This window comes from Bombyx mori, chromosome 12 (assembly GCF_030269925.1).
Source record: "Bombyx mori chromosome 12, ASM3026992v2".
Taxonomy (NCBI): domain Eukaryota; kingdom Metazoa; phylum Arthropoda; class Insecta; order Lepidoptera; family Bombycidae; genus Bombyx; species Bombyx mori.
In genome coordinates, this window is record NC_085118.1 from 17,297,217 (window position 1) to 17,324,779 (window position 27,563).

At 52.6% G+C, this 27,563-nt stretch overlaps 2 protein-coding genes across 2 annotated transcripts; one reads left to right on the forward strand and one right to left on the reverse strand.

Annotated features, from left to right (window-relative positions):
* Positions 1-486: 486 nt before the first annotated feature.
* Positions 487-7,021, reverse strand: LOC101737632 (out at first protein). Its single transcript, XM_021348463.3, has 6 exons — positions 6,880-7,021; positions 6,578-6,691; positions 5,903-6,037; positions 5,008-5,188; positions 4,307-4,446; positions 487-779 (listed from the first exon to the last, which is right to left on the reverse strand). Exons 1-6 carry the CDS (start codon positions 6,964-6,966, stop codon positions 627-629), a joined length of 810 nt encoding a protein of 269 aa, XP_021204138.1. The 5' UTR covers positions 6,967-7,021; the 3' UTR covers positions 487-626.
* Positions 7,022-7,946: 925 nt separating this feature from the next.
* LOC101740005 (WD repeat-containing protein 26) lies at positions 7,947-27,445 on the forward strand. Its single transcript, XM_038014646.2, has 11 exons — positions 7,947-8,092; positions 10,355-10,526; positions 11,313-11,546; positions 12,638-12,832; positions 13,045-13,178; positions 14,188-14,434; positions 15,538-15,674; positions 15,947-16,047; positions 16,264-16,379; positions 16,520-16,692; positions 25,712-27,445. Exons 1-10 carry the CDS (start codon positions 7,947-7,949, stop codon positions 16,682-16,684), a joined length of 1,647 nt encoding a protein of 548 aa, XP_037870574.1. The 3' UTR covers positions 16,685-16,692; positions 25,712-27,445.
* The last annotated feature ends 118 nt before the right edge of the window (positions 27,446-27,563 follow it).

Below are 27,563 nucleotides of genomic sequence, written 5' to 3' on the forward strand. Positions count from 1 at the left end.
TATTATTATTTGAAAATTTAATAATAGTAAAAATGTTACTTTTGCACCTTGAACTTGCAGGAACTTGTGTAAGTATGGTTCAAGGACTTGGTCCATAGGGTCTGTCACGTACAGTCTTAATACAGGGACCAAATATCATTGTCTGTCAGGGATGATGCTGAGGTACTTGTTCTTTGAAACGTACAGTATGGGTTGGCCAAAGATTTTGATGCCGGTAATAAGAGTTGAAAAGAGATTTTTTTAACAAAAACTCTACAACTACAATAGGCAACCACCTTGTTCACAGATGTGGCTCCAGACGACTTCTTCCTTTTCTTAACTCAAATTACCACTTTGCAGCACAACTTTTCATTCGTTTTTTAATTAACATTGAATTTGTAACATACATAATATCTTCCGACCATCACCTGTACAACAGCGACCTGAGATGTACTTTCCAGTTTTACTGTTTGTATATATTCAAAAAGATTAAAAATGAAATAAAACTGGCAAAAACAGTCCATTTACTCTTAACATAAAAACACATAGCAAAATATTTACATGATACTTAAAATAGAGATATTGTCTGATACATAAAGTTTCCACATGATACAGAGCAGGGCGTCGCGCGGCGACCGCCTCCGCCGTCAGGCGCGGGTGGGGCAGGCGTCGCGGCGCCGCACGTAGTGGCGGTAGCGGTGGCAGCGGTGACACGTCTTGATGCCGCAGCGGTAACTCAACCCTCCCTGGGGCTTACCTTTGCAGTATTTCAAACCACAAGGATACCAATTTACGCATACCTGTAACAAAACAACAACAGTTAGTAACATTTCTGTTTTTTCTATTGTCTAAACCAGTGATTATCAAACTTATTTCTTTTACCGCCCCCTTTGAAAATCAATTATTTTTCAGCGCCCCCCATTTTTTATACACCCCTAAAACTTTACAACCACAATTTCATTAATTTAATTAATAAATGTTGTATTAATTTTAGTAAATGTAGTACCACGTAGTACATAATTATGTATTTGTAGATGCTATTATTGTTTCTTCATATTATTATATGTCCATACATCGCTACAGAGCGTGTATTTATAAATTTTCAAAGTAAAAATGAATTCTTCTCATCAATATGTTTGTTTAAATTCAGAATTACCAAAATAAATTGCTAGTTCACTGTACTATTACTATGCTAATTTATTAGAACGAAACTATTTTTGTTGAATATCTTTCTCATTAATATAAGATTCTCACCATAAGATAATTAAAAATTTATTAGCTAGAAATGGATCCTCCGAAAAGGACCTCAGAAGGCGAATCAGTATGGCAAAAAGAGCTATGTCCCAAATGGACCGTGTTTGGGCGGACAGTAACATCTCGAGGAATACCAAAAATCAGCTCGTCACCTCCCTCGTCTTTTCCATTTTTCTCTACGGCGCAGAGACTTGGACCCTCAAGAAAGCCGATCGCCAACGCATCGACGTGTTTGAGATGTGGTGCTAGAGGAAAATGCTCGGGATTCGTTGGACAGAACACAGAACCAACGAATCCATTCTTACCGAGCTCAAGATTCCAATGCGCCTCAGCACTACATGCGCGCGGAGAAGTTTCGAGATCTTTGGAGATATTGCCAGAAAGAGAGGTGACAATCTGGAAAAGCTGCTGGTAACAGGCAAGGTATGCGGGAGAAGGCACAGAGGTAGAAATCCAATGCGCTGGTCGGACCAAATACGCTCCACTCTCAATATCTCAGTCCACGTTGCTATCCACACAGCCGAGAACAGGTAGTAATGGCGCAAGATGATGCAGGAGAAAGTTATTAGAGGAGGCCACGACCCTCAGCACTGAGGATTATCGACGCAAGAAGGAAGGAAACTACGAAAAATAAATTAATATCATTTCGTATTATAGACAAATATGGGTAATTTTTCATAGAATTTTAGTTTATAATTTAGAACTGGTTCAAATAAAAACCGCCGCCTAAGTCAGCGTTTTTATTATTTGTAATAATTAATATCTATACTAATATTATAAAGAGGAAAGATTTGTTTGTTTGTTTGTATTCAATAGGCTCCGAAACTACTTAGCCGATTTGAAAAATTCTTTCACTGTTTGGAAGCTTCACTATTCCTGAGTGACATAGGCTATAATCTTTTTTGAAAAAAATTAGGTATCCTTACTACAATTCCAATAATTTAACCCAAGGTGTAAAAAAAATTACCTAAAACCATCTCGCAAAAGGAGGCGGCGGGGCGCGCGAGAGATGCACAGGCCCGCCCCCGTCGAGCGGGGTCCAGGAAGACGGATCTCGCCCAAGCCCTGGCCCTCGTAAGTGTTTCGGGTCTCCCTCACATGTCGGTCTGGGGACCGGCAAAGGGGGCCTAAGAAGACGACGTGCAAGCTGCTCTGCATACGTTTTACGTATGAGCATCCGGGTGATGGAAGGCTGACTATCCCCAACCCACCCTGGTTCTGACCCAGCGGGGTATTCCGTAGGATAGACCATTCTAACCGGCGCCATCTAGGCGGGCTTCGGACAGCTTGCCGACCGAGAGGGCTGGTGGTCGTGGCGCCGACGACCGGCAGTCCGGCATCCCGAGGGGGAGGGTGATGGGAGAGATGTGCTCCGCACTAAACACTTCACTTTCCCCCCTTTGCCTTTTCATGAGCTCTGTCTCATGCGAGGTTTGGATGCTGGTTGTTGAGCGACAGGAGGTTTTAGTCGGTACGATTCCGACATGCCCCGCCCTCCATCCCCAGTGAAGGGCGGAAGCCCGGTGATTTCCGGCGAAAAAAAAAACGTGTGGCTCTCGGGCACTGCGGCGGTAAAGCTATTGCATAGCATTTTTTATGAACTTATGACATTATAATTAGACAATGATAATTTAATATTAAAACAATAATAAAACAAGACCACGCTATATTAAACCTTAATAAAGGCAAAACCTTAACTGTCCCCTTCACACTCATAAGCTAAACCGCGCGAGAGATGGGCAGACTTTTCATGATTCGCATGCAGTGTGACATCACGCCACGCGCTCATTCACAAACACTACACAAGCGCAACGTGTGAATGTGTTGAACGCGAGCTACATGGTAGGCGAGGTAAGGGGTATTAGGTTTTTTCGTTATGGAATTTCATGATTCGGGCGCCGCGCTCAAGGCCCGCGATAAAAGCTATGCAATAGCTTAAAAATGTATGAACTTATGTTTATGGACCTAGTGCTGTGTCTGTGAGAGTAGCACAAATTTGGTTTAAGCGTTTTCAATCCGGAAATTTTGATGTCAAAAATGCACGTCGCTCTGGTCGCCTTATTACGGATAAAATCGATGCCATTTTTGAAAAAGTGGGGCAAGATCGGCATATCAGTAGTTACAACGTAAGTGAAGAACTGGGAATTGACCACAAAATAGTTATGGCGAAGAAACTTTTTCCCCAACCTGTTATTATATAGAAATAAAATAGTACAATGTTTGCAATAAGTGAGCTGTTTAGGCTTACTATACTATACTATTTGACATTGGACGGTAATGGGTAAATTGTAAAAAATAATAATCTAAGACAAGTTTTTGAACAATAATTATATACGTATTTCCATTTTATATAAAAATTATGATTCTCACATCAGTAATTTCTTATAAAATGCTAGGAAAATGCTTTAAAATGCCCTTATGTTAGAAACAAGAAAGAAAGTAAAGAAAACCTCAATTTGTGTTAGTTTACGTATGTGTAATATTTTAAAACTCTGCATGGTAGTTTTTTTTCTAATCTTTAAAATAATTTCTGGTGCAATGTAATTAAGGTAAAATTGCTCTAATTTTTTAACTATCATCGATCATGTTCCGCAGAAACTTGTTACAACTTGATTGCGTATGGTGTGTGGGCTATCCTACGAAATCTATGTTAATTATTTTAAGTTTTTATAACATCATACAGGGTAAAAATCTAAACTAATTATTCGTTATTGTGTAGTAGGTGAGTTTTAATTTTAGTAAAATTTAAAATACTATAAAGTAAATGAAATTACTAATTTTACAGCGCCCCCCTAACCCACATCAACGCCCCCCATTTTTTCGTGGGCCCCTTAACGCCCCCCTCTAGGTTTCAAACGCCCCCCAGGGGGCGTTATCGCCCACTTTGAGAAAGACTGGTCTAAACGCACGCACTGTATTTGTTCACGATTAGGTAGGATAGGCATATTATCACACAGTTGAAGGTCCAGCATTTCTAGCATTACTAGGCCTAAAATCTGGTAGCCATTTAACGTAAAATGGTTTTGTAAGACTTTTTATAAGCGCAAGTAAGGAAGTCGATAAAATATCATACCTCCAAATGGCATATACAGTCTTTAGCGGGATCAGGTTCGGACACGCAGGCCGCTAGAGGAGTGCCCTCTGATACGTCTGAAGCGAGGGCGTGTGCAGGGAATGGAGTCACCACTGACGTGTATGATGATTGCTCTAAGCCTGATGATAGAAATTTATTTAAATTCGGGATTTTCTGCATTCCTTGCAACATCTATTAGTGGACCCTATTCAAACCCAACCACATGCTTAACAGTTAAAAATTAAAAGGTAGAAATTCAACATTAACAACATCAAAAACATCAAGAACACACCAAATATGGTGACATTGAGTGGGGCAAGCCGGGCAAGGCCTTTGGCTACCATGCTATAGCAGTTACTATCAATAACAAATTCATTTATGAATTAAGCTTGTACAGGAGTGATTAAAACTTCGACCATCACATGTTAAAATAAACCATAACATTTATTTCTGTAGCTTCTGTTTATCACCCTCTGTAATCTCTTAAACTTATGTTACCTACATCTGATCCTGGGACCTGACGAGATTACATTTGCTAGTTACAACCTACTTTTGTAGAATTATTACATGTGCTAATGCTCGTTTCTGAACCATCAAAGATTCTGAGTGTGTTATCTAAAGTGAATAGCTTAAAAAAACTAGTGCACAAGAGAAGCGTCCTACATTTTATCCTGTCGATGGGAAGATGGAGTGTAGCGTACCTGGTCTGGGCGCCCATCGCGCCAAGTCCGCGGCTCGCAGGTAGAGCTGGTCCCGGGCGGGGCCACAGTGTCGGGCGGCGGCGGGAGACAGCAGCCGCGCGGCCCTGCCCGCCCAGGCGGTCGCGGTTGTCTGTCGCCAGCCTTTATCTTCTTCCGCCATTCGAACTGTGCCAGGGTTTTTCTGGGTCACCAAAATTGTGTTAGCAGGCATATCAATTTTTATTTGTGCCTCCTGAAGGCATTAACTTGAAGATTTAAAACAAAATTTCACAACTGCCCAGAAATCTCAATTTAAAATTTAATTTCTGATCTATTGCTGCTATTGCTATTGTGAGCAAAATTTTATTTCTTTATTCCATTTTATATTATGTATAAATAATTTCATATACAGGTAATCCTCCTATAACATGATATTTTACAACACAGTTCCATTCTAACACCAAAAGAAAAATTCCCCAAACCCTCTTATAACACTGTACTTCTGCAACACAACAATATATGGGAATAACCCAAATGTTACCGCTAATTTTTTATGTATAATAGGAAAAAAATTCATACAGGCATAGTATGCAAAAGTTTTATAGTATTCAAAGTATACATTTCATTCAGAAAAATTACTCCCCTTTATGGCTGGCTTCTAGTTTTATATAACCCGTTTTTACACAACAGGGACTTTGTAGGAATGTCTATCAGAACCTCCTATAATCTTAAATGGCATATTTATATATGCAATATTAAATTGCATATTTATATATGCAATATTAAATTGCATATTTATATATGCAATATTAAATTGCATATTTATATATGCAATATTAAATTGCATATTTATATATGCAATTTCATAAATGTATATGTAATTTCAAATTTTAGTCATACTATAATCATGATTTACCTGTCTCAGCTTCGCCATAGCATCGGGAGTAATAAAATCTGCCTGTGCAGCATGTGTGAGGAAACACAGGGTCTGATGCCCACTCTGGCCTAATTCCTCTTCACCTGGCAATATCAGCTTCATTGCTTCCACTTCCTGCAGTTTGATCAAGCAAAATTGTATTTATTCTTTTTCTATTGCTGAGTATGTAGGTGGTCTGCAATCTTCATGATGATAGGTCATCACCATTAATCATACAAATTAGCACTGCTGGAGAATTATACCTTACAAGCTCCAACCCGTGCTTGACACTTGTAACTTAAAGTCCACAGACACTAATATACTTACTTAGCACCAGGTTGTAGATTGGAGTGAAATAGTCATAATATATTAGAAAATCAAAGAAATTAACAAAACACTTAATCTCACAAATTGATGAGACCAATAATAATTTCAAGAAATAATGAAAGTTCAGCTCCAGATAGATCCTTGATACTAAACATTGGTTTATGATGCTAAAACACAGAGTCATGTTTCAGACCGATTCACAAATAATTTCTCATACTGCATACAGGGTTCAAGTTTGAACAGCATGTTTATTTTAATTAGAAGTTAGTGGTCACGTATCACGAAAGTTTAAAAATACATTGTGCATTGAGTTTAGTCTGAAAGTAGCTTATTTTCACTTATACTAACATTTGTAAAATCAACAAGTTGCGATACATATACTCCATCCAGTCGCATGAACTCTAATGTAATAGTGTCTTCGGAGACGTTCGCCGTTATATTCTCCTGCATAACGTCGCCACCCTGTAACACAAACGAAAAATATTGAGAATTCAGTCTTACTAAGCACTAGTCATTGTGGTTCCATGAATTAGTACTGCATTTTTATCATTGAATTTACCATATTTAAAATTTATCTGAAGGAATTAATTTTCTGTTTAACGGTTGTCTAAATAAAACATTAAATTGATTAAAAGACAATTTATTCTTACCTGATTCCTAACATTTATAAGAAGTTGAAGATTAGTTGCGGGGATTAAAAAACACGTAAAAATTATTTTACTTGCTATTATTCGCATTTTTACAATTTTTCGTATAAAGTTTTAAAATCTTATTCTTATGCACCTAAGTCAAAACATTTTATTTTTAATTTTTGGGGCATTTTTTTGACATTATGTATGATGTTTATAAGATGGCTAAGGAAATTTCGTACTGTATACCGATCATTCTTAATCATCTTTTAATATATATATTTTTTAAACTAGTGAGAATAAATTTAATCTATTTTTTACAAAGAAATATAATTAAAACAAAGTCTTTTATATTATCATAAAAAAAAATCTTAACAAAATTCATAAACTGAACGTTACGGTTGACGCAGTATTTCGAAAACATAATTTATTTAGACTTAATGTGGTGTCAATAGTTTCTTAATTATTGTTTCAGATAATTAGCATTTTCAAGAATTGTGTGGTTTTTGGTTTTTAATCTATTTTCGTATATTGATTATGAAAATTTCGTTATTTGTGTTTAGACACAAACCAATTCGGATAATTTTCTTTTTGAGGTCACTCCACATTACAACACAACTGCCCGATACGCAACCGAACAAAACACGAACGTCACCCGAATCGTAAAGAAGGCGAATTGCAAAGAAAGACAATCAAGACAATAAAGACAGCTGTCGCCCTGTCGCATCATTTTCAGCTGATTTTTGTGTACTCATCACGCTGGTCACGAAATCCTGCTCAAGGTTCTTCAAAACCGAAGTCGTATAACGTTATTAACAGTAAAGCTAGAATCAGGTGCAAGGTCGAAAAGCAAGGACAAGACGGAGTGGACATTTTGCAGCGTCGAACAAAAGGAGATGGTTGAGTGAGTGCGGGTGGTGGAGGGCGTGACGTCACTTGAAGGCAGCGTCTTGGCCGATGCGGTGGACGCGCCGGTGATCTTGGGGCGCGCACTCGCGGGCAGCCTGGCCTCCAGTGAGTCGGGAGACGAGGGCGCAGGGCACCGGCCGCCGCGCAAGCGGACCCGCAGGCTGTCTCCGCCCGCGGCCATGCATCAGCCGTGCGCCAATGGCGCGCAGCAGCGCCATGTTAACGGTGAGGCCACCAACGGCGAAGTGCCCTCACGCACCATGGCACAGACTGACCAGGAGATAGTGCGACTCATTGGACAGCATCTTATATCCATTGGACTAGAGTGAGTATCTTATATGCACAAGCCCACAAATCAAAAACTAGAGTTAGACATGTAGTTTATGTGGTAATTGATCTAAAGAGGTCAAGTACAGAATCTTTCTTTGTTGTCTGCATTTACTAATAACCAACTTTAAAAAAAATAGGTTTTTTTATGGAGCATCTGTTGCAAACATTGAAATATGCATAATTAGTATTAGAAACTTTATAGAACAGACAACAAGAAAAAAAAAAGTTAACAAAACACTTTACATCTTTCTTTGACAATTAATAACAAAAAACATTGAATTTGTTGTCTGTTGTAGTCCTAGGGTACCTCACTAATACATAGAACCCTCACAAGCTGTCTCCACTTCACCCTGTGCTTGCTACTTTACTTTTATTGTGTTTACAATACAGTTGCAAATATTTTTCAGTATATTATTTAATTAGACTGCGCGAGGACTAGTCATTATGGGGAACTTTGGGAGAGGCCTATGTCCAGTTGGGCTGACGATGATGACTTAATTAATGTTAACTGTTTCAAGAAAATCAATTACAGTCCAAGAGAAATGCTGATTGGTTGTACAATTCTAATTAGATCTAAACAAATGTATCACAATACTGTGTAGGTTTTCCTCTTTGTAAACTTGTATTGTTGGCATTGGCCAATTCAATATTGACAGATGATTTGCATAAGCCATCAGACACAAGATTTGTAATGCTAAGCAATATATCAACCTGTTGTTCTAGCATAAGATTAAAATGCCTTAGAATAAATATAACAAATCAATTGCAATAATTTCATTAACATTTCTAATTCAATAGAGCTGTTCAAAAACTGACATCCTATTAAGTGACATTAAAATTGTCATAGCAGTGCTAAATGTTAGTTTCCACAACTATATGTTGCAGTCAAGAATTCAAAAGATTGAAACAAAGCAATGAGTATAAACAAAAATAAGTCAATTTTCTAAAAATAAAGATAGTAATTAATTTAATCATGGTATTTGAAAAACAATCAACAAGCTTAGAGTACATAGAAATATGTACTCCAAGCTACCCACAGTTTGCTTGATTTTTTAAAAGGCATTAATTGTGGTTGATTCTTACTAAAATGAATAATATCCTTATCATACATGTGGTGATGTTTTATCAAACATACCTCATACATGGTTAGACACTTAAAATATTCATGTGTAAGAATGAAAGATTGCACTGGGTGTAAAAAAATTAGAAGTTTTCCAAATGATTACTAGATTGATTGGTTGCAGAAATAGGCAGGATGATGCTGCCTGTATGCTTATGATACCTTTTACAACCAGCATAAAGACATTATGATAAAAATATTCAATGCATTCAGGATTCCAATAAAATGCTTGAAAGTTTAATTTCTTTGCTTTGCGAAAACTGCAACTTCATCTGAGACTTAGATCTTACCTGCTGATCAATCTGTTTATCTATATATCTAAAGGTGCTATTCAAGTAGTATAATGGCCATGGTTACTGCATCAAACAAACACTAAATGGTCTGTAACTTGTCATGAAAAGATAAGGTAATTGGTTACTTTTATTTATTGGTTAGCCAAGTGAATGAGCTCACTTCCCCTTGATATTTAGTGGTTATCTGAGGCTGCGATATGAGACATTACATGGAGAATTATGCCACCCATCTGCCTTACTTTGAGATATTGTTAGTACTTTCTGTGTTCTAAGAAATATATCTGTCAAGAAATATTAAAAAATGTTTGGACTACAGCTAGCACATTTAAATGTTGACGAATTACACCTTAGTATGTAACCAGGCAGAACAAAATTGAAAAATTTTAATAATAAAATTAGAATAATAAGCATGGGATTTTAATTATGTTCGCCTCTGTCCTGTATATTTTTTTTACCTACTATATCGAAAGTTCTGCTTGATCAAGATTTCTTGTCTCGTATATTAGATTATGCTGACACCGATCATCTTGATCTCACAAAGGAACAATTTATTAAGCTTGAACATATTCAAAACTATTTCCGTAGGTTTGTGTTTCGGTTTCGCAAACATGATCATGTCTCACGATAGTGCGCGAACCTCAGTTGATCATCATTCGCTGTCGTCGGAATGCTTCCAAGTTATAACTTCTTCATAATGCTGTATTTCATTCATCGTCACTGCACTACCTCTTGAAACGGTTTGAACTCCTCGACTTGTCCTACATTCACTTATTGAGGTCATCAGATAATTTATTTCTGAAGATAATTTTGCAATAATACACAGTGAGTTTGTCTGTTTGTCCAGGCGCAGTGCTGCCCTGCTCATGGAGGAGTCAGGCCTCCACTTGGAGCACCCCGCAGCGGCCACGTTTCGCCAACATGTGCTCGCCGGAGACTGGGTGAAAGCTGACCACGACCTGCGCGCCTTGCACGAATTGCTCAGGGACTCGCCGCTCGTCGATCCTCATAGCCTCACAGTGAGTTATACTGATTACTACTGACTACAGTCAGAGCGCGAGCTCTGAGGAGGCGGGCGGGCGCGGTGCACGCTTCATATCCCGCACTCTCCCAGTACTAGTGTCGACCTTACCGTCAGAGAGCGCTTACCGACTCGTTGCTTTTAATTTTGCGATAGCAGTGTTATTTAGGTGTGTTTTCTACTGTAAATAGTATTTACACTTATAAGTCTTTTTGTTTTCACAAATAGCTATTTAATTTGACGAAAAAGGAATGGCGAGCATTAGCATAATAAACATGTCTTAACTTTAGAGGAACATTACTGGCAAAATGATGACTTAATGCTAACATCCTCATGTTGTCGAATCATTTATTATTGAAGTACGTGAGGAGAGTGACAATAGTACATCAAATTCTTTAAGTACTGATTAATCTGATTGCCATAGTAATTAATAATATTTTACGTTCATTTTGTCCAATAAGTATCAGTTCATTAAATTAAACTCATACGTGATCAATTGCTTATTTATTTATTTGAAGTACATAATACCCTCATAGAATTGTTTTATAATTTACACTCGCACGGAGGCTTAAGATGTGTTAGTATCGATAGCGCAATATCGACTAATTACAACACTAGCTCATTACGTCAACATTCCTTAACATTCCTCGGAGCTCGCGCGCGGACTGTACTTAGCTTGAAATTTATTATTAACAAAATATACTTTGTTTAAACTAAATCGTTATAATGTTGTAAGAAATGTCTTGTGTCAAGAATTTAATGAACGCCGTGTGTTTCGTCACAGGAAATGAAGTTCCTAGTCCTGGAACAGAAGTACCTAGAACACCTGGAGGCGGGGCGGCTGCTGGACGCGCTGCACTCGCTGCGCAACGAGCTGACGCCGCTGCAGCACGACACGGCGCGCGTGCACCGGCTGTCGGCGCTCATGATGTGCGCGTCCGCCGGGGAGCTGCGCGCGCGGGCTCGCTGGGCCGGCACGGGCCTGGCGTCGCGGCAGGCGGTGCTGGCCAGGGTCCAGGTGCGCGCTTACACAACAAAACAACGAATAGTAAAGGCACTTTATCTGCCGCCCAGTTTTTAGTTGCATTTGGCTGTGCGCAGGCAGCGAGTTGTGAATTGTTGAATCTAAGAAATATCACTTAGGTTTTATAACATAATATTTTCAGGATTCAGCTGTTTCCACTAAGTTTATTTCGTGAAGTATTTCCTCATATCCGATATATGAGTCGACTATTATCAAAGCCGGCAATCTGACTTTTGGACAATTATTGGTAAATCAGAAAAACGAATTATTGACTTTGTATTCCATTGGCAGTCACAAAACTCTTCGATACGACATCTTAGATAAATAACAGGTTAACTATTAACCTTTATTTAATGCAGGTTTTGAACCGTATTCTTTGAACGAGACGATTATATTCAAATCAATCCGTATTGACATATCAAAACATTTTTTTGTCCAAATGCACAGATTGCCACCTTTGATAATAGACGACTCATATATAGCTTGTGTTGTTTATGCCTCATGATATTATGTTTTTTTTCTTTTTTTCCCAACCTTGAGAGGCTATTACAGCTTCACCCTTACGTGTAGGTGAGCTCACGGGGCTCAAACCGGAAGTGTTGCTAACACTGGCCCTAGCAAGAGCAATGCTTCGCAGAATCTACCACCGGATCGGAAACGCGACCCAATGAGAAAATCCGGCGAGAAAGTCCGTGGGCTGTGTCTGTGGGTAAAACCATATTATGCTCATGGACATGCCAAGCTCAGCCACAGTTCGGCATTGCTTATACTTAATTTATACATTTGATTATAAATATGCGCGTGACTCCTCCCGTACCGATGGTACGAAGCCGATAAAGTCGAAATGCCAACTACAAAGTTTAACGCCATTGGACGGCAACACAGAGCAACCCCTCGTCGCCGCCCTCACTACCTCCGCCACTACCACTACAAACATAATATATATATTATAGTATTCAGATGCTACCTTTTTGGTCTATGTAATTTTGTATTTTACTTTGGCGGGCAATAAAGTACTTTTTAGCGTACTTAGTATTGCGTCCCGAGTAGCGGCGGCGGCAGGTTGCAGTAAGGTCGGTGTGCAGGCGCAGCTGCCCCCCGCGCTGATGATGGCGCCGGGCCGGCTCCGCGCGCTGCTGGCGCAGGCGGCGCAGCACCAGACGCAGCGGTGCCGCTTCCACTGCGCGCCGCGCCCGCCCGCCGACCCCGAGCGCATCCCCTTCACGCTGCTGGCCGACCACCACTGCTCGCCCGACGCCTTCCCCATACACTCCCTGCAGGTACGGCGCCTCCGCGGCCCGGAACTCATGCCGGCCTCATGCCCGCCCAAGTGGAGGGTCGGCGCCTGACCACCGACAGCTTGTCAATAACATGTTCATATCGTCGTGGCGCTAGGGAAGCTACCAGAAGATACTGATGAGACGTTGTACACGCACGTAAGTCAACCAGACAAGTGCAGCTCGCGTCCTACAGCTATTTGTTCACGTTCCAGGTACTGAACGAGCACTGCGACGAGGTGTGGTACTGCAAATGGTCCCCGGACGGCCTGAAGCTGGCGACCGGCTCCAAGGACAACACGGTCATCATATGGGACTTCGACCCCGAGGCTAAACGACTCTCCTTTAGGTGACGGAAGCTACTTGCGATCTAATCTGACGAGATTTTTGTTTTATTGTGTTCGAGGGTAGACGAGCATGTGGTTCACTTAATGGTGAGTATTAGAGATGCCAGAGGGGTGGGGTGCCCGGGGCCCGCCGGCAACACGCGTGAGATCCATGTGCGCCACATGAGGTCTGTCTTAACCAAATACAACCTAAATATAATATTAATTATTCATATATACCTAGCTATTGAATCAAATCAATAGAGTGGACATATCATATTATGTTATGTAAAGGCGGGTACAGAATGTCCGAAGTGTAACTGCAATGAAACAATTTGCTGTCCACACTGTCGCCATGCGTCCTGCAATGCGACACAAGTCCCATAGTGATGAAGCCGTGCGCGCCGCGATCCGCCATTGATCAGTTTCTTCGACGATCACAACAGATGCGAGTGGGTCCATGTTCGGTTCGTGCACGTTCGTCTGGCGTTACAGCAGTCTGTAACCTGTTTTATTTTTCTTGCCGTGGGCCGAACCTCTTACAAGGTCCCCGCGTCTAGGGGGCGCACGGGGTATGCGGGACTTGACGATCTGCAAAGTGTTGGGAGCAGTCCGCGGGCCCAAAAAATTTTAGGGCCCACCCACTAAACGACTCCCCTGCACTCTTACATCCGACGTCTGATCTCCGTCCGGGGTCAGAACCCGGTCAGAGTAGGGGGGTTCCCGCGGTCAACACTACAACCAGACACGCGGCGCCACCCCGAGGTCGCCCGACCGACGACGGACGTCGAGGCGATAGTCTACGACCACCGACGCCGGCCTCCGCGGTACGGCGGCCCAGCCAGGCCGCGAGGGCGGTGCCGCTGGAGTTCTGGGATACCTCGCTGGGTCAGAACCAGCCTGCCGGGTCGGAACGCGATACATCGCCGACCGCTTAATAACGAACATCAATCGAACATGGGAAATAATATATACATATTCAGGACGCTTAATAAGCACACCAATGTATGTAGTGTTTACTGTAAATTACAGGAAGTCCCTAGAGGGCCACACTTACGGCGTGTCGTTCCTGGCGTGGAGCCCCGACGGGCGGTACCTGATCGCCGCGGGCCCCGAGGACTGCCCCGACCTGTGGATATGGAACATGGAGACGGAGCTGCTGCACCTGAAGATGACGCACTCGCAGGAGGACTCGCTGACGGCGGCGGCGTGGCACCGCGCCGGCGACAAGTTCGTGTGCGGCGGCGCCCGCGGACAGTTCTACCACTGCGCCCTCGACGTACGTCGAGCCCTCCAACTACTCATATTTAATCTTTACCTATGAATTTGCCGTTTACTACACAGAAAGTTAACGTTCTAACCGACAAAGAGTCGTGCGTTCGTTTGTTGCGACGGAATTCCATAAGTACGTGTATTTTTATCGTGTCCGTATTAGCGATAAAGATACAAAGATAGTTAAAACAAAACTGACTGACTCGATGATGCAGTAATTACTGACTGTTGCGCCGAGGGTCGTTTGCTCTTTCTCCGGGTGTTCATTATCTATATATGTATTTATATTTAAACGTATATACCGGACCTACGACCGTGCGGGATTTATTCATACAAACAAAACATTAATCGTTAACAAATGACTCAATTTATAAATAAAATTCATGTGAATTTAGACAGTATTTTGTGCTATACACACATACATTACAAATGGCCAATGCTGTAAAACGGCAACTTCATAGCTAAGATGTATTATTATATTCATTGTCTTAGAAATATGTGTTTAATTACCTTTGAACAGATTTTTATAAAAAAATAGTGCGCGCGTAACTTTGTGAACTGTTGTGGAACAAGTGAAACTTCTTTTGCCGCGTGTAGTATTATGGTTTTCTTCACTTTTCATCCTTGAATCAAATTTCCCTTTTAATGAAGAATGCTGTGTATCAGAGAAACGACCTCCTCCCCGTTTATATATATTTTAAATAATACATAATTTTTTTTTAAATCCTTCGTAGAAAATAAACATAAGAAAATAATAACAAGCCATCTATTGGCCGACGCCCGTAAACAGGATGTGTATAAGAGAAACGATTTAGCTCGCTTTCTCCCTCTCTCCCTGGTCGAATGGTTCCCGAGACGCTGTCTATTTTCTTACTCTCGCTCTTCCTAAATTGTATCTTTTCTCTCTAGCCGTAACGAATCTGTCGTGAGTTAAATTTTAGTCTCAACGCGCCTAAAGAAGTTTCACTTCAATAACATGTTTCCAACTTTGAAACCCCATTTCTCCTTTAAGGGATGAAACTTAGGGATAAATTCCGATAGTGCGTGATCCGTTCGCCCGGACGCGGCCGTGATCCCCTGACCGTCCCGTGAGCAGGTAGTCGTTTGCAGGGCACACTGCTGAGCAGCTGGGACGGGGTCCGCGTCAACGCGCTGTGCTGCCGCGAGGACGCGCGCTCCGTGCTGGCCGCCGACACGCACCACCGCGTGCGCCTCTACGACTTCACCGACCTCACCGACCGCAACCTGTACGTCACGCGCACACACGCACGCACACGCGCACGCACACACACACACGCACATACACGCGCACACGCACTCACACGTACATGTCTCGGCCTATGGCTCATTGTGTGAAAAGTACAGGTTTCTTGAAACGATTCCCACGTCCCCCATTGCGCACTAGTGGAGCGCCGCGACTGTGCCCGCTCTCATCGCAACCGGAGGGACGGCACAGGAGCGTACGGGGGAGGGGGGGGGCGCGTACGTAGACAGTAACGAGCCCGTGTGATTGCTGCAGAATACAAGAGGAGCACGCTGTGATGGCGATGACTGTGAACGCAGCGGACAGCCTGCTGCTGCTGAACGTGGCCAACCAGGGCGTGCACCTCTGGGACATACGTGAGTTCGCACCAACTATCCTGTTAATGATATCAGCTTGGAGCCCGCGCTCGTCGAGGGGCGGCCGCGGACCTCGCCCCGCTCCGATGCTCCGTCGAGATCAGCAATAATTTGCATCTCATGTTTTTATTATTATTTAATAATTTGCATTTGGTATACATAAGCTCTATAGCTCATAACTGCCAAATGTACCTTAATACTCCTACTCTGTAACAGGAGCCCGAGCTCTGGTCCGACGTTTCCGTGGGTTGAGTCAGGGCCACTTCACCATCCACGCGTGCTTCGGCGGTGCTCATCAGGACTTCATTGCTTCTGGCTCAGAAGATAACAAGGTACTGTATACTTTGCTGTTTCTTTACTAACGGAGATGACACCAACACAAACGTCCCGGCCGTGAGTTCTGGGGCTGACCCGAGCTGACGAACTATTGACAGTGTACTTATAATTAAACTTTGAACATGTTGGTTTGCAGGTTTACATCTGGCACATGAACGGCGAGGAGCCGGTGGCGGTGGTGTCGGGGCACACGCGGTGCGTCAACGCGGTGTCGTGGAACCCGGTGCACCACGACGTGCTGGTCTCCGTCTCCGACGACTACTCGCTGCGGCTCTGGGGCCCGCGCTCGCATCGCTGCTAGTACCCTCCGTACGTACACACGCGCGGCGCCGTGCCCCCCGCCCCCGCCTCCTCGACTACTCGCTGCGGCTCTGGGGCCCGCGCTCGCATCGCTGCTAGTACCCTCCGTACGTACACACGCGCGGCGCCGTGCCCCCCGCCCCCGCCTCCTCGACTACTCGCTGCGGCTCTGGGGCCCGCGCTCGCATCGCTGCTAGTACCCTCCGTACGTACACACGCGCGGCGCCGTGCCCCCCGCCTCCTCGACTACTCGCTGCGGCTCTGGGGCCCGCGCTCGCATCGCTGCTAGTACCCTCCGTACGTACACACGCGCGGCGCCGTGCCCCCCCGCCTCCTCGACTACTCGCTGCGGCTCTGGGGCCCGCGCTCGCATCGCTGCTAGTACCCTCCGTACGTACACACGCGCGGCGCCGTGCTCCCCGCCCCCGCCTCCTCGACTACTCGCTGCGGCTCTGGGGCCCGCGCTCGCATCGCTGCTAGTACCCTCCGTACGTACACACGCGCGGCGCCGTGCCCCCCGCCCCCGCCTCCTCGACTACTCGCTGCGGCTCTGGGGCCCGCGCTCGCATCGCTGCTAGTACCCTCCGTACGTACACACGCGCGGCGCCGTGCCCCCCCGCCCCCGCCTCCTCGACTACTCGCTGCGGCTCTGGGGCCCGCGCTCGCATCGCTGCTAGTACCCTCCGTACGTACACACGCGCGGCGCCGTGCTCCCCGCCCCCGCCTCCTCGACTACTCGCTGCGGCTCTGGGGCCCGCGCTCGCATCGCTGCTAGTACCCTCCGTACGTACACACGCGCGGCGCCGTGCCCCCCGCCCCCGCCTCCTCGACTACTCGCTGCGGCTCTGGGGCCCGCGCTCGCATCGCTGCTAGTACCCTCCGTACGTACACACGCGCGGCGCCGTGCCCCCCGCCTCCTCGACTACTCGCTGCGGCTCTGGGGCCCGCGCTCGCATCGCTGCTAGTACCCTCCGTACGTACACACGCGCGGCGCCGTGCCCCCCCGCCTCCTCGACTACTCGCTGCGGCTCTGGGGCCCGCGCTCGCATCGCTGCTAGTACCCTCCGTACGTACACACGCGCGGCGCCGTGCTCCCCGCCCCCGCCTCCTCGACTACTCGCTGCGGCTCTGGGGCCCGCGCTCGCATCGCTGCTAGTACCCTCCGTACGTACACACGCGCGGCGCCGTGCTCCCCGCCCCCGCCTCCTCGACTACTCGCTGCGGCTCTGGGGCCCGCGCTCGCATCGCTGCTAGTACCCTCCGTACGTACACACGCGCGGCGCCGTGCTCCCCGCCCCCGCCTCCTCGACTACTCGCTGCGGCTCTGGGGCCCGCGCTCGCATCGCTGCTAGTACCCTCCGTACGTACACACGCGCGGCGCCGTGCCCCCCGCCCCCGCCTCCTCGACTACTCGCTGCGGCTCTGGGGCCCGCGCTCGCATCGCTGCTAGTACCCTCCGTACGTACACACGCGCGGCGCCGTGCCCCCCGCCCCCGCCTCCTCGACTACTCGCTGCGGCTCTGGGGCCCGCGCTCGCATCGCTGCTAGTACCCTCCGTACGTACACACGCGCGGCGCCGTGCCCCCCCCGCCTCCTCGACTACTCGCTGCGGCTCTGGGGCCCGCGCTCGCATCGCTGCTAGTACCCTCCGTACGTACACACGCGCGGCGCCGTGCCCCCCGCCCCCGCCTCCTCGACTACTCGCTGCGGCTCTGGGGCCCGCGCTCGCATCGCTGCTAGTACCCTCCGTACGTACACACGCGCGGCGCCGTGCCCCCCCGCCCCCTCGACTACTCGCTGCGGCTCTGGGGCCCGCGCTCGCATCGCTGCTAGTACCCTCCGTACGTACACACGCGCGGCGCCGTGCCCCCCGCCCCCGCCTCCTCGCTGCGGCTCTGGGGCCCGCGCTCGCATCGCTGCTAGTACCCTCCGTACGTACACACGCGCGGCGCCGTGCCCCCCCGCCTCCTCGACTACTCGCTGCGGCTCTGGGGCCCGCGCTCGCATCGCTGCTAGTACCCTCCGTACGTACACACGCGCGGCGCCGTGCCCCCCCGGCTCCTCGACTACTCGCTGCGGCTCTGGGGCCCGCGCTCGCATCGCTGCTAGTACCCTCCGTACGTACACACGCGCGGCGCCGTGCCCCCCCGCCCCCTCGACTACTCGCTGCGGCTCTGGGGCCCGCGCTCGCATCGCTGCTAGTACCCTCCGTACGTACACACGCGCGGCGCCGTGCCCCCCCGCCCCCTCGACTACTCGCTGCGGCTCTGGGGCCCGCGCTCGCATCGCTGCTAGTACCCTCCGTACGTACACACGCGCGGCGCCGTGCCCCCCCGCCTCCTCGACTACTCGCTGCGGCTCTGGGGCCCGCGCTCGCATCGCTGCTAGTACCCTCCGTACGTACACACGCGCGGCGCCGTGCTCCCCGCCCCCGCCTCCTCGACTACTCGCTGCGGCTCTGGGGCCCGCGCTCGCATCGCTGCTAGTACCCTCCGTACGTACACACGCGCGGCGCCGTGCTCCCCGCCCCCGCCTCCTCGACTACTCGCTGCGGCTCTGGGGCCCGCGCTCGCATCGCTGCTAGTACCCTCCGTACGTACACACGCGCGGCGCCGTGCCCCCCGCCCCCGCCTCCTCGACTACTCGCTGCGGCTCTGGGGCCCGCGCTCGCATCGCTGCTAGTACCCTCCGTACGTACACACGCGCGGCGCCGTGCCCCCCGCCCCCGCCTCCTCGACTACTCGCTGCGGCTCTGGGGCCCGCGCTCGCATCGCTGCTAGTACCCCCCGTACGTACACACGCGCGTCGCCGTGCCCCCCCCGCCTCCTCGACTACTCGCTGCGGCTCTGGGGCCCGCGCTCGCATCGCTGCTAGTACCCTCCGTACGTATACACGCGCGGCGCCGTGCCCCCCGCCCCCGCCTCCTCGACTACTCGCTGCGGCTCTGGGGCCCGCGCTCGCATCGCTGCTAGTACCCTCCGTACGTACACACGCGCGGCGCCGTGCCCCCCCGCCCCCTCGACTACTCGCTGCGGCTCTGGGGCCCGCGCTCGCATCGCTGCTAGTACCCTCCGTACGTACACACGCGCGGCGCCGTGCCCCCCCGGCTCCTCGACTACTCGCTGCGGCTCTGGGGCCCGCGCTCGCATCGCTGCTAGTACCCTCCGTACGTACACACGCGCGGCGCCGTGCCCCCCCGCCCCCTCGACTACTCGCTGCGGCTCTGGGGCCCGCGCTCGCATCGCTGCTAGTACCCTCCGTACGTACACACGCGCGGCGCCGTGCCCCCCCGCCCCCTCGACTACTCGCTGCGGCTCTGGGGCCCGCGCTCGCATCGCTGCTAGTACCCTCCGTACGTACACACGCGCGGCGCCGTGCCCCCCGCCTCCTCGACTACTCGCTGCGGCTCTGGGGCCCGCGCTCGCATCGCTGCTAGTACCCTCCGTACGTACACACGCGCGGCGCCGTGCCCCCCCGCCCCCTCGACTACTCGCTGCGGCTCTGGGGCCCGCGCTCGCATCGCTGCTAGTACCCTCCGTACGTACACACGCGCGGCGCCGTGCCCCCCGCCCCCGCCTCCTCGACTACTCGCTGCGGCTCTGGGGCCCGCGCTCGCATCGCTGCTAGTACCCTCCGTACGTACACACGCGCGGCGCCGTGCCCCCCCGCCTCCTCGACTACTCGCTGCGGCTCTGGGGCCCGCGCTCGCATCGCTGCTAGTACCCTCCGTACGTACACACGCGCGGCGCCGTGCCCCCCCGCCCCCTCGACTACTCGCTGCGGCTCTGGGGCCCGCGCTCGCATCGCTGCTAGTACCCTCCGTACGTACACACGCGCGGCGCCGTGCCCCCCCGCCTCCTCGACTACTCGCTGCGGCTCTGGGGCCCGCGCTCGCATCGCTGCTAGTACCCTCCGTACGTACACACGCGCGGCGCCGTGCCCCCCCGCCTCCTCGACTACTCGCTGCGGCTCTGGGGCCCACGCTCGCATCGCTGCTAGTACCCTCCGTACGTACACACGCGCGGCGCCGTGCCCCCCCGCCTCCTCGACTACTCGCTGCGGCTCTGGGGCCCGCGCTCGCATCGCTGCTAGTACCCTCCGTACGTACACACGCGCGGCGCCGTGCCCCCCCCGCCCCCTCGACTACTCGCTGCGGCTCTGGGGCCCGCGCTCGCATCGCTGCTAGTACCCTCCGTACGTACACACGCGCGGCGCCGTGCCCCCCCCCGCCTCCTCGACTACTCGCTGCGGCTCTGGGGCCCGCGCTCGCATCGCTGCTAGTACCCTCCGTACGTACACACGCGCGGCGCCGTGCCCCCCGCCCCCGCCTCCTCGACTACTCGCTGCGGCTCTGGGGCCCGCGCTCGCATCGCTGCTAGTACCCTCCGTACGTACACACGCGCGGCGCCGTGCCCCCCGCCCCCGCCTCCTCGACTACTCGCTGCGGCTCTGGGGCCCGCGCTCGCATCGCTGCTAGTACCCTCCGTACGTACACACGCGCGGCGCCGTGCCCCCCCGCCCCCGCCTCCTCGACTACTCGCTGCGGCTCTGGGGCCCGCGCTCGCATCGCTGCTAGTACCCTCCGTACGTACACACGCGCGGCGCCGTGCCCCCCGCCCCCGCCTCCTCGACTACTCGCTGCGGCTCTGGGGCCCGCGCTCGCATCGCTGCTAGTACCCTCCGTACGTACACACGCGCGGCGCCGTGCCCCCCGCCCCGCCTCCTCGACTACTCGCTGCGGCTCTGGGGCCCGCGCTCGCATCGCTGCTAGTACCCTCCGTACGTACACACGCGCGGCGCCGTGCCCCGCCCCCGCCTCCTCGACTACTCGCTGCGGCTCTGGGGCCCGCGCTCGCATCGCTGCTAGTACCCTCCGTACGTACACACGCGCGGCGCCGTGCCCCCGCCCCCGCCTCCTCGACTACTCGCTGCGGCTCTGGGGCCCGCGCTCGCATCGCTGCTAGTACCCTCCGTACGTACACACGCGCGGCGCCGTGCCTCCCCGCCCCCGCCTCCTCGACTACTCGCTGCGGCTCTGGGGCCCGCGCTCGCATCGCTGCTAGTACCCTCCGTACGTACACACGCGCGGCGCCGTGCTCCCCGCCCCCGCCTCCTCGACTACTCGCTGCGGCTCTGGGGCCCGCGCTCGCATCGCTGCTAGTACCCTCCGTACGTACACACGCGCGGCGCCGTGCCCCCCGCCCCCGCCTCCTCGACTACTCGCTGCGGCTCTGGGGCCCGCGCTCGCATCGCTGCTAGTACCCTCCGTACGTACACACGCGCGGCGCCGTGCCCCCCGCCCCCGCCTCCTCGACTACTCGCTGCGGCTCTGGGGCCCGCGCTCGCATCGCTGCTAGTACCCTCCGTACGTACACACGCGCGGCGCCGTGCCCCCCCCGCCGACTACTCGCTGCGGCTCTGGGGCCCGCGCTCGCATCGCTGCTAGTACCCTCCGTACGTACACACGCGCGGCGCCGTGCCCCCCGCCCCCGCCTCCTCGACTACTCGCTGCGGCTCTGGGGCCCGCGCTCGCATCGCTGCTAGTACCCTCCGTACGTACACACGCGCGGCGCCGTGCCCCCCCGCCCCCTCGACTACTCGCTGCGGCTCTGGGGCCCGCGCTCGCATCGCTGCTAGTACCCTCCGTACGTACACACGCGCGGCGCCGTGCCCCCCGCCCCCGCCTCCTCGCTGCGGCTCTGGGGCCCGCGCTCGCATCGCTGCTAGTACCCTCCGTACGTACACACGCGCGGCGCCGTGCCCCCCCGCCTCCTCGACTACTCGCTGCGGCTCTGGGGCCCGCGCTCGCATCGCTGCTAGTACCCTCCGTACGTACACACGCGCGGCGCCGTGCCCCCCCGGCTCCTCGACTACTCGCTGCGGCTCTGGGGCCCGCGCTCGCATCGCTGCTAGTACCCTCCGTACGTACACACGCGCGGCGCCGTGCCCCCCCGCCCCCTCGACTACTCGCTGCGGCTCTGGGGCCCGCGCTCGCATCGCTGCTAGTACCCTCCGTACGTACACACGCGCGGCGCCGTGCCCCCCCGCCCCCTCGACTACTCGCTGCGGCTCTGGGGCCCGCGCTCGCATCGCTGCTAGTACCCTCCGTACGTACACACGCGCGGCGCCGTGCCCCCCCGCCTCCTCGACTACTCGCTGCGGCTCTGGGGCCCGCGCTCGCATCGCTGCTAGTACCCTCCGTACGTACACACGCGCGGCGCCGTGCTCCCCGCCCCCGCCTCCTCGACTACTCGCTGCGGCTCTGGGGCCCGCGCTCGCATCGCTGCTAGTACCCTCCGTACGTACACACGCGCGGCGCCGTGCTCCCCGCCCCCGCCTCCTCGACTACTCGCTGCGGCTCTGGGGCCCGCGCTCGCATCGCTGCTAGTACCCTCCGTACGTACACACGCGCGGCGCCGTGCCCCCCGCCCCCGCCTCCTCGACTACTCGCTGCGGCTCTGGGGCCCGCGCTCGCATCGCTGCTAGTACCCTCCGTACGTACACACGCGCGGCGCCGTGCCCCCCGCCCCCGCCTCCTCGACTACTCGCTGCGGCTCTGGGGCCCGCGCTCGCATCGCTGCTAGTACCCCCCGTACGTACACACGCGCGTCGCCGTGCCCCCCCCGCCTCCTCGACTACTCGCTGCGGCTCTGGGGCCCGCGCTCGCATCGCTGCTAGTACCCTCCGTACGTACACACGCGCGGCGCCGTGCCCCCCGCCCCCGCCTCCTCGACTACTCGCTGCGGCTCTGGGGCCCGCGCTCGCATCGCTGCTAGTACCCTCCGTACGTACACACGCGCGGCGCCGTGCCCCCCCGCCCCCTCGACTACTCGCTGCGGCTCTGGGGCCCGCGCTCGCATCGCTGCTAGTACCCTCCGTACGTACACACGCGCGGCGCCGTGCCCCCCCGGCTCCTCGACTACTCGCTGCGGCTCTGGGGCCCGCGCTCGCATCGCTGCTAGTACCCTCCGTACGTACACACGCGCGGCGCCGTGCCCCCCCGCCCCCTCGACTACTCGCTGCGGCTCTGGGGCCCGCGCTCGCATCGCTGCTAGTACCCTCCGTACGTACACACGCGCGGCGCCGTGCCCCCCCGCCCCCTCGACTACTCGCTGCGGCTCTGGGGCCCGCGCTCGCATCGCTGCTAGTACCCTCCGTACGTACACACGCGCGGCGCCGTGCCCCCCCGCCTCCTCGACTACTCGCTGCGGCTCTGGGGCCCGCGCTCGCATCGCTGCTAGTACCCTCCGTACGTACACACGCGCGGCGCCGTGCCCCCCCGCCCCCTCGACTACTCGCTGCGGCTCTGGGGCCCGCGCTCGCATCGCTGCTAGTACCCTCCGTACGTACACACGCGCGGCGCCGTGCCCCCCGCCCCCGCCTCCTCGACTACTCGCTGCGGCTCTGGGGCCCGCGCTCGCATCGCTGCTAGTACCCTCCGTACGTACACACGCGCGGCGCCGTGCCCCCCCGCCTCCTCGACTACTCGCTGCGGCTCTGGGGCCCGCGCTCGCATCGCTGCTAGTACCCTCCGTACGTACACACGCGCGGCGCCGTGCCCCCCCGCCCCCTCGACTACTCGCTGCGGCTCTGGGGCCCGCGCTCGCATCGCTGCTAGTACCCTCCGTACGTACACACGCGCGGCGCCGTGCCCCCCCGCCTCCTCGACTACTCGCTGCGGCTCTGGGGCCCGCGCTCGCATCGCTGCTAGTACCCTCCGTACGTACACACGCGCGGCGCCGTGCCCCCCCGCCTCCTCGACTACTCGCTGCGGCTCTGGGGCCCGCGCTCGCATCGCTGCTAGTACCCTCCGTACGTACACACGCGCGGCGCCGTGCCCCCCCCGCCTCCTCGACTACTCGCTGCGGCTCTGGGGCCCGCGCTCGCATCGCTGCTAGTACCCTCCGTACGTACACACGCGCGGCGCCGTGCCCCCCCGCCCCCTCGACTACTCGCTGCGGCTCTGGGGCCCGCGCTCGCATCGCTGCTAGTACCCTCCGTACGTAAACACGCGCGGCGCCGTGCCCCCCCGCCTCCTCGACTACTCGCTGCGGCTCTGGGGCCCGCGCTCGCATCGCTGCTAGTACCCTCCGTACGTACACACGCGCGGCGCCGTGCCCCCCCGCCCCCTCGACTACTCGCTGCGGCTCTGGGGCCCGCGCTCGCATCGCTGCTAGTACCCTCCGTACGTACACACGCGCGGCGCCGTGCCCCCCCGCCCCCTCGACTACTCGCTGCGGCTCTGGGGCCCGCGCTCGCATCGCTGCTAGTACCCTCCGTACGTACACACGCGCGGCGCCGTGCCCCCCGCCCCCGCCTCCTCGACTACTCGCTGCGGCTCTGGGGCCCGCGCTCGCATCGCTGCTAGTACCCTCCGTACGTACACACGCGCGGCGCCGTGCCCCCCCGCCTCCTCGACTACTCGCTGCGGCTCTGGGGCCCGCGCTCGCATCGCTGCTAGTACCCTCCGTACGTACACACGCGCGGCGCCGTGCCCCCCCGCCTCCTCGACTACTCGCTGCGGCTCTGGGGCCCGCGCTCGCATCGCTGCTAGTACCCTCCGTACGTACACACGCGCGGCGCCGTGCCCCCCGCCCCCGCCTCCTCGACTACTCGCTGCGGCTCTGGGACCCGCGCTCGCATCGCTGCTAGTACCCTCCGTACGTACACACGCGCGGCGCCGTGCCCCCCCGCCCCCTCGACTACTCGCTGCGGCTCTGGGGCCCGCGCTCGCATCGCTGCTAGTACCCTCCGTACGTACACACGCGCGGCGCCGTGCCCCCCCGCCTCCTCGACTACTCGCTGCGGCTCTGGGGCCCGCGCTCGCATCGCTGCTAGTACCCTCCGTACGTACACACGCGCGGCGCCGTGCCCCCCCGCCTCCTCGACTACTCGCTGCGGCTCTGGGGCCCGCGCTCGCATCGCTGCTAGTACCCTCCGTACGTACACACGCGCGGCGCCGTGCCCCCCCGCCTCCTCGACTACTCCTTGCGAATCGTTTTCTCTAATCATCTTCCGTTCGTTGCAGATGTCCCCGAGCGCCGCCCGCGACCGCCACGAAGCCGCGGACCATAGAGTATCTTATTTAAGTCTCGACTAACTTAAATTAAGACTTCTAATATTACGGACAGAGTTTAAAGATATTTTGTAAAGATGACCGCTTGTGTCTTATCTTATCGAGCGCTGAATCTCGGTGAGTTGTTTGTACTTTCGAGTCGACCGAGGGTCCGGCCCGCGACCCCCGCCGCTCGTGGAACCTCATTGTAACTGTTCAGAACGACTGTTCAATATTTCATTAAATCGGAGCTAGTTTAGTTTTATTAAAATATTGTTTGTTTGGCTCATGACAGTTGTTACTGTGAATGTCCTCATGTGCTGTATCTTTCAAAAGCGCGGGAAGGGAAATAAAATTGCCTTTAATGACAGCGAATTGTGTATCTTCGTGTGTTTGAAAGTAACTATCGCGTTAAACATTCGGTGAAATAAAATGTAACGTCAAAATTATAAATAGCGACTACGCGACGTGTACTCATCGCATTTTATGGAATGTATTTCACGTGTTTGTACACGTCCTACTAAACTTTTTGGACTCGAGATGAAAATAGTCTTATGTAATAAAATAGTTTCAATAAGTAAAAATTTTATAGGGAAGAGCATAAAACGGTCCCAGACTGTTCTGGACTCGCCCCCCAGGGTCCGTCGTCTGCTGTTGTTCCGTCAGGGCGCGGACCAGAGTGGTGACGTCAGTGCCAGCTTAACTGTGCACGTACTGAATATGTCGTCTACCCTCACACTCACTCGGGATGACCTCCCAGTGGATCCGGGGCCCCACTCCGACGGTCAGGAGAGGCAGGCCCGTGGACGAGCACCCGGCATTAACGACCGGATATTTGTGCAATACTCTTCCCCGAGTCGTCATCGGGCGAAGATCGATGCTCTGCATGAATATGTTGACCGTTTGTTCAGCACGCCGGACTGTGGAACCGCACCGGTGAATATGTCGACTATTGTCGGCACAGCCCATGCGTTCTGTGGGGGACGGTACTAGTGCGAGACTGCAGGCCGTCCCCTCACCCACGTGATTCGCTCGGATGTCGTGAGAATGTACGCGGACGCTGCAGTGCGACTGCTGGATGAGTCCGGCGCAGAGTATCAAACCGCATGTTGCTGCGGGCCACAGTGTGCCGCCCTGTCGACGGACTGACGTTTGCATTCAATTCTATTTTATAGACTCATTTTGATCTGTTTGAAATAGTATGATTGTAGGGATGAGCTAACTGCGGATTGTTGGTTCACCGAGGTCGTCGAAGTTAAATCACGTACGCAATTTTTTTCGAAAACTACTAGAACTGCAATGAAATCTGCGCCGTTGACCGATGAAATTATGTTTTTAATTTTTAGGCATTTTTGTATATTATTTTTAAATTTTTAGATTGTAATCTTAGTTTTTGTAAGTCACGTCTGACGCGCATCTCTGGGGCACGATAAAGCTTCGTGTTAGCTGCAGTCCACGGGCGCGACACAGAGGCTGCACACTACTCTGAGTGCGTCGAGGATCACGACTCTGGCTCGTCCCGCCGATCGAGCAACACTTCATTGTTAAGAGGGAGGGATGTGCGTGAGTAGGGAGTACAAAGGAGTTGTGTTTATTGTACGAATTAAATATAGATTAGAAGAACGGCAAGAACGAAGTCAACTTTGGCTAAGTTTGATTTGTTCTGAATTATAAATATTGATATCAATAAATTTTTTATTGTAAACATTGTGCTGTCTTATTTACATTACACCTCTAAAAATAAATAATCATTTTGTTTATTTTCGATCAGAACATTTCCTAAATGATATCTAATTTTCCATTTATGTAGAGGAGTGCTTCTGAT